Below are 6939 nucleotides of genomic sequence, written 5' to 3'. Positions count from 1 at the left end.
CAGAGGCGGGCGGAAGTGTGGGGACGGTAGTGTGTGTGTAGTCTGCTGTGGGGTCGCGCTGATGGGGTTCTTTTCTGGTAGGATCTCCGTGTCTGTTTACACGGGGTTATTTTTGGTCAGGACTCCCATAGAACCATCCCCTGGTGGAGTTTGTTTACAAAGGTGGTTTTGATAGGGACTGTCAATCACAATGGGATTTGCTTTGGTCAGATTTCCCATTATGGAGTCTGTTTACAAGGTTGGTCTGGCAGGATCTACTATGTCATTGTCTTTACGTGAGAGGATGCTTGGTAGGGACTCCCATCGTGGGATTTGTTCACAGGGATTGCTTTGGTATGGTACCCAAGAGGATGTTTTCGTGGGGTTGGCTTTGGTAGGGTGGCCTTTATGGTTTTCTGTGCCAGTTATTTTGGTAAGGTCTATCTTCTATCACGAGGTTTGTTTACAAGGGTCGCTTTGGTAGCTTCTCCCACGTTGGCACGCTTTGTTTCAATACGTTCCCCATGTTGACATGTCTTCTTTTGATAGGGTTGTCTGTACTGGTGGGTTCCCTCTGCTTACACACCTGTATTGTCAAGTTTCCTCTGCTTACCTGCTTATTTTGGGAGGGTCTTCCTGTGCACACATTGGTTTTGGAAGAGTCACCATGGTGGCACGGGATGCGGTGCTGCTGGAGCTATTGGATGGCCTGGAGATGCTGCAGCAGTGCTGCCTCCTCTTCAGCCGGCAGCTGCGCAAGGTGATGCGAGGATGTGGCATGGGGATACATCACCCGATAGGGGGGCACATCACGGAGACAAATGGCGAGTGGCACATCCTCACCACAGGGACACGCTGTGGGAACGCATTGCCCAGCACGAGGACACATCAGCCACCACGGACCGTACCGTGGGGATGTGGAATCGACCATGGAGACACATCACGAATGCCGCCATCAGCCGTGGGGGATGTAAGGAGGGGACGCACAACCCACCCCAAGCTCGTGTCACCTGCCCTGGCACTGGTTGGGAGGGCTGGCGCAGCCCCAATGCCCTCAGGCAATGGCAACCCAAGGGGACACGTGTCCCTGGAGGATAATTGCCTGCAACCCCGGCCCCTCGATACTGAAAGCATCCCTACGCTTCTGGAGGTGGTGTCAGCCACCAAAATCCCGCATGGTCATTGCTATTCACTGCGTCTCATACAAACAGAGCAGCAAGTGCCTGGCTTCCTGCATCGTGCAGCTCTGTGGCAGCTACACAGACAACTGACCCAAGTGAGAATGGTATTGCTACTGGACTGCAGCCATTTCCACAGCTGCCACTGAAACTGCTGCCCTTCCCATCATTTCAAATGATTTCAGGAGCTTGAGAGATTGCAGGAACCCTCTCAGCAGTGCGAGTGAGGCCAAGCCAGCCCCACTTATCCTCTTGCTCATATGTGTTGACTGCTGATGCGACAGACTAGATTGCTTGCCATGCCAGCGGGAGTGGACATAAGAAACAGAAGGAACGTTTTATATCTCGACGTCTTGTGGAGACGTCAGTAATTTTTGTCTTCTGTCAGAGTCCTCTCTAAAGAGATCAGACGCAGAAGTGATGGTGGGAAGTCTTATCTGCATGCAGTCACGGACGGCCTCGTCCAAATACGAGTGAAAAAAAACAAACCAAAACAACAACAAAAGTCTCTGACAATGCTTGGGAAAATAAGAGCACGCTGAGTCAAATAAGAGTTTCCAGACCACCTTACAAAACGTAACGTGTACAAGCCTATGGGGCTGGACAATATGCAACCCAGGGCTCTGACAGGATTGGCTGCTATGGTTGCCAAGCCACTCTCCATCATATTTGAAGAGCCGTGACTGTCAGGTGAAGTCCACCTGGAAAAAAGGAAACATCGCACCCATTTTTTAAGAAGGGTAAAAGGAAGACTTGGGGAACTACGGGGCAGCGATTCTCGTGTCTACACCTGGAAAGATTGTGGAGCAGATCCTCCTGGAAAAGATGTTAAGACACGAGCAAGATGAGGCAATCCAAGACAACCCGCACGGTTTCACCAAGGGCAGATTGTGCCTGATCTAGTGGCCTTCAGTGATGGAGTGATGGCGGATCAGCGGACAAAGGAAGGGCAACTGACGTAATCTACCTGGACTTTTGATACGGTCCCACACCACATCCTTATCTCCAAATAGCAGATATGGATCTACGGCTGGACTATTCAGTGGATAAGGAATTAGTTGGTTGGTCATAGCCAGAAGGCTGTGGTCAGTGGCTCTCTGTCCAGGTAGAGGCCAGGTAGAGGCCAGTGATAAGTGGTGTCCCCCCGGTCTTAGGACCGGTGCTCTTCAACAACTTTGTCAATAACCCAGCGAGACTGAGCACACCTTCAGCAAATTGAGCACTGCGGTTGATAACGCAGGAGGGAGGGGAGACTTGAAGAGACTTGAATAGTGGGCTCAAAGGAACCTACTGAGGTTTAACAAGGCAAAGTGCAGGCTTATGCTGTTGCACTTGTGTCAGGGCAATTCCACAAAGATGCTCAGAGGGCTGGGAGCACTTCTACCATGAAGACAGGCACAGGGAGCTGGGGGTGTTCAGCCTGGAGAAGAGAAGGCTCTGGGGAGACCTCATTACAACCTTCTACTATGTAAAGGGAGCTTATAAAGCAGGAGGGAGATGAACATTTTACATAGTCTGATAGTGAGAGGAAAAGGGGGAAGAGTTTTAAACTAAGAGAGGGGAGATTTAGGGTTAGAGGTTAGGAAAAAATTCTTTACTCGGAGGGAGGACAATGAGGCACTGGCACAGGCTGCCCAGAGAAGCTGGGGTTGACCCGTCCCTGGAAGTGCTCCAGGCCAGGCCTTGATGAGGCCCTGGGCATCCTGATCTGGTAGGGGGCAACCCATCCACAGAAAGAGGGGCCGTAAGGTCCCTCCCCCAACCCAAGCCCTTCCGGAATTCCATGGCTGTACAACCCCGAGGATTGCAGCTGAAGACTCAGGATGGATCCTGGGGCCAAGACTTCAGGGACATTGGTGAGGTGTGGGGCTATGGGACAGTGGGGGCTAGGAGCCAGGTGCCAATTCCCCATCCTGTCAGCAGGGGGGAGGGGAGGGATAAGGACACACACTGCTTGTCCCACAGAGCCATGAAGGCATTTATTATACCACATCCTGCCAGCGCTGTTCCCTCTGGGGGACAGTCGGGACACAGCCTGGGCACCGGTGGCTTCGTGGCACACCAATGCCTGGGTCTGGTTCCTCTGAGGAGAGCTCCTGGTGGCCCCTGGGGGGCTCACATGTGAGTGCCCAGGGTGCTGATGTAGGCCTGCAGTGCTTGAAGCCGGGCATCGATTTCAGACAGTGTGGCTGAGGGCTCTGTGCCCAGGTTCTCTGCGGAGAAAGGAAAAATGGGTAGGGGAAAAAAAAAAAAAGAACAAAATGGGGCCAGGGGGTGGCATAAGAGCAGGATGAGGGACTCACCTTTCCCCTGCTGTTTGCGGCCCCTATCCAGATGAGGTGCCTGTAGGGGAAGAGGGTGGTGATGGCACACAACCCAGTTTCCCCATCCCGGTATCACTGTCACTCCCTACTGTCACCACTGCCCCCTGGAGCCACTCACCACACTACTGCTGTTGCAGGACGAAGCACTCAGTGGACTCCGGGTGCTAGGACCCCCCAAACCCCTGCTTTGTAGGAAAGAAGTGGTGGAAAGAAAGCAGGGGTACAAGGAGACCACGGAAGCCGAGAGGGGACTGCAGTGCTTAGAGGGAATGCCATCACTGACCTGCGGCGCTGGGGACATTTATCAGCCTCGCTGCCCGAGCTCAGTGCTGAGCGCTGGCTCTGGAAACTTTCAGCTGGAGCGAAACAGGGTTTGATGGAAGCTTTGAGGGCAGACCCAGACCTAATAGGTGCCCCCAGAACTGCTGGGCATCACTCAGATGTACTGAGCGCCCCAGGCCCACTGGGTGTCCCTCAAACCCAAAGTGCCCTCCAACTACCCGAAGAGCTGTGCCTGCACCTCCTCCTACAGTCGTCACCGTTTGACACTGTCCCACGTGGCAGCTTCTGCCTGCACCCAGGGAATCATTTGCTGTGGGGAGCAGAGAGGTGCCTTCCCCTAGCCCTCCAAAAAAACTGTCAGTGAGTGAGGGTGCTGTGGCACAGCTGTGGCACCACTGACCTTCGGAGCTCAGCCTCCTGCCGCCGTTGCTCGCGGGCTCTCACAAAGGCTGTGGGGTTGAAGCGCGGTGGCCGTGAACCTAGGGGAAACGGAAGGGGAGGGAGAACATTGGGAGGGGGTCCCAGGAAGGTCCCCACATCCCCATGTCCCTCACCTGCAGGAGATGGGGACCGTGGTGGCAGGCGGCCTTGGCTGCTACTGCGGCCGTCCCGGGAGTTAGAGCGGTGGCGATACCGTGGGGGGCCTGGTGCTGTGGCTGATGTGCTGTGCCTGTGGGAAGGAGAGATGTGGTGAGGTGGGGATGGGGGACGTGACGTTGCTGTTCCTGGTCCTGTTCCCAGTGCTATCGCCATCTTACCCTTTCCTGCACGCCGCCAACTCAGCCGTCAGCGTATTCACATGTGCCTGCAGCATCTTTTCAGCCGCCTTCACCTGTGCCAGCTGGAGAAGGAGCCATAACAGAGCTGTGACAGTGCAGCGGCACACTCATGTCCCCATCCTCATCCCACGCACCTCCTTGGTCATCCGCTGCTGCTCCTGCTGATGCCAGGCCTTGTCCCGCAGCCGTTCGTCCTCCAGCCTCCACACCTCCTGCTGCGCCCGTCGCAGCCTGCGCAACACACGGCGTGCTGTCCCTTCGTCGCAGTGATAATGCCACAGAAGGGATACGTGAGGCACTCACTCATCCCGCAGGTGTGCCAGCTCGTCCTGCTGCTCCTGCACCAGGTGTCGCAGCACAGCCACGTCTGCCTCACCAAAGTAGGGCAGTGGCAGCGGGTAGTGGATCCTGGGGAACAGAGACACCGCAGTGTCAGTGCCACCATGTCCCCAGCCCCACACTTTCCCCCAGCCTTGCTGTCCCCACATCACTCTCCCCAGTGGCGCAGTGCATCCCCACTGGCATCTCCAGCCCCTCTGCGTTCCCCCATCAATGTCCTGATCCCATGCCGCCATCTCGTTTGGTGCCCCCAGCCCCACGCTGACACCCAGCCCCTCACTGTCCCCGTGACAATGCTCGTGGCCCCTCGGTGCCCCTGCTGGGTGACCCCCTCTCAGTGTCCCCACATTTTGCCATCCCTGCACGCTGCCCCCTGTCACCTGTCAAATTCAACGCAGTAGACGAGGATGAGGTACCGCTTGCTGCTGAGTGGTGAGGTTGGGGGGGGGACACGTGTTGCCAGCCCTGCCTTACAGCATCGCAGGGCCTCCAGGTCACCGTAGGTGAGCAGCTCCAGGCTGACAGCCTCGCTGCTCTGTGGAGTGGGACGGGAGGATTGGGATCTACAGACGTCCCCTCCGGCTCCCAAAACCAGCACGGCCCACCTTCATCAATGCTGCTTCAAGCATGCTGCAGAAGATCCCAAACTGCTTGAAGTTGCCCGTTTTGCGCGTCAGGTCCTCGACAGCTGTGGACAGGGGAGATCATCAAGGGCTGGGAGTCTCAGGGACCCACTCCGGAGACCCCTGGGCAGCTCACAGGCAGCATCAAAGCGGCCCCGCCAGAGCTTGGTGCTGCGTCGCTCCTCCACCTCCACCTCCAGCACTGCTTGGCTCACACTCAGCTGGACGCTGTGCTCCTTGCCACGGAAAAAGCAGTTGGTCTGCAGGCACCGTGGCTCTTCCATGGTTGCCAGAGAGCCACCTGTGGCAAAGGGCGGCTTGGGATTGGCGGGTCCTAAGGGATGGAAAAGGGGGGACACCGGGAAATCAGGGAGACACTGGAGATGGGGTGAAAAAATGTAGGGAAGTGACCAGGAGGAGGGCCTAAAGGGTTTGGGTGAGGGATCAAGGATTTGTGGAGGAAGCATCCGAGAAAGCGGAGGAAATTAAGGTGCGAGATGAGAACGCTATGGGATGGAAGGATGTCTGCGAAAGGGGGGACATAGGAGAGGGGAAAGGGGGCACTAGGGGATGGGAGTGGGGGGCCTGGGAAATGGGAGACCCTGGGATACACAGGAGAGGGCTTACAGGATGGTGGGGGGAGGGCTGCAGGGTGTTAAGGGGGGCAGGATTTTGAGGAGGGGCGTCAGGGAAACGAGGGGACGTCGCTGGGAAAAGAGAGAGCCCGAGGGGACCGGGGGGCTGGGAAACGGGCGGGCTGGTGGCAGGGCGAGGGGCTGAACTTTGAATAAAGGCAACGTAGGAAAAGGGAGGGTACGGCACTGGGGGTGCACGGGAAGCGAGAGGTCTTCAGAGGTTTGGGGGGGGCTGGGATTCGAAGGGAGACGCCTGACGAAAGGGACCGGGAACGGAAAACGGCGGGGCTGCAGGAGGAATGGAGAAGGGCACGACCTGAAGATGGGGTCTGGAGGAGGGCCTGCGTGTCGTTACCAGGACGGGGACTTCGGGTGCCCCCGCGGGCCGCGAGGCTCCAGGGACGCTGCGGAGCCTGGCCAGGAGCGCCAAGGTCCCTCCGCGTCCCGTAGCGAAACCAGGCAGCTCCGCCGATTGGCGAGCCCCGCCCCGCCCGGTACGCCGATTGGCTCCCACGGCCGACCGGTTGCCCGCGCTTCCCCCCGCCTCTTCCTCCGGGCGCCTTCGAGCGAGTCCCGTCGCCACCGCCTCTCCCCTCCAATTGGCCGTGACGACTGCCGCTCAAACCCCGGAAAAAGGAACGGTTGCCCCGCTCCAGCTCTGCGCGTGCTCAGACCGGCAGGCGGTGCGACGGTCCCGTGACGTCACCGCACGCGACGCGCGCCGGGAGTGGCGCGACCGTGACATCGATGGGGGCGGCGGCGCGAGGCTGGGGGCGGCCTGGGCTCGGGCCAGGGAATAC

At 57.7% G+C, this 6939-nt stretch overlaps 1 protein-coding gene across 12 annotated transcripts; it reads right to left on the bottom strand.

The window, feature by feature from the left end:
• Positions 1-3114: 3114 nt before the first annotated feature.
• CCDC61 (coiled-coil domain containing 61) lies at positions 3115-6703 on the bottom strand. 12 transcript variants are annotated; one of them, XM_019619709.2, is made up of 14 exons: positions 6456-6691; positions 5641-5838; positions 5487-5569; positions 5262-5416; positions 4846-4950; positions 4677-4773; positions 4522-4604; positions 4318-4433; positions 4164-4242; positions 3982-4052; positions 3765-3903; positions 3600-3666; positions 3461-3500; positions 3122-3370 (listed from the first exon to the last, which is right to left on the bottom strand). In XM_019619709.2, exons 2-14 carry the CDS (start codon positions 5786-5788, stop codon positions 3273-3275), a joined length of 1281 nt encoding a protein of 426 aa, XP_019475254.1. In that variant the 5' UTR covers positions 5789-5838; positions 6456-6691; the 3' UTR covers positions 3122-3272. The 12 variants fall into 12 exon arrangements, 11 of the variants coding, with proteins under 11 accessions (XP_031411282.1, XP_019475255.1, XP_019475254.1 ...); XM_010717718.3 differs by having other exon boundaries at positions 3600-3663; positions 3765-3837; positions 6456-6684; XM_019619706.2 differs by having other exon boundaries at positions 4164-4433; positions 6456-6701.
• Between the last annotated feature and the right edge of the window lie 236 nt (positions 6704-6939).

Source organism: Meleagris gallopavo, chromosome 13 (assembly GCF_000146605.3).
Source record: "Meleagris gallopavo isolate NT-WF06-2002-E0010 breed Aviagen turkey brand Nicholas breeding stock chromosome 13, Turkey_5.1, whole genome shotgun sequence".
Taxonomy (NCBI): Eukaryota; Metazoa; Chordata; class Aves; order Galliformes; family Phasianidae; genus Meleagris; species Meleagris gallopavo.
This window is presented reverse-complemented; position numbering and strand designations above follow the sequence as displayed.

What these genes read in the sequence shown, in the direction of transcription:
- CCDC61 (XM_019619706.2), bottom strand. Translation starts at nt 5,788, where the DNA reads ATGGAAGAGCCACGGTGCCTGCAGACCAACTGCTTTTTCCGTGGCAAG. An exon ending in GGGCCGCTTTGATGCTGCCT is followed by an intron (nt 5,570 to 5,640) that starts GTGAGCTGCCCA and finishes CCCTGTCCACAG; the next exon opens with CTGTCGAGGACCTGACGCGC. An exon ending in TACTGCGTTGAATTTGACAG is followed by an intron (nt 4,951 to 5,261) that starts GTGACAGGGGGC and finishes TCTGTTCCCCAG; the next exon opens with GATCCACTACCCGCTGCCAC.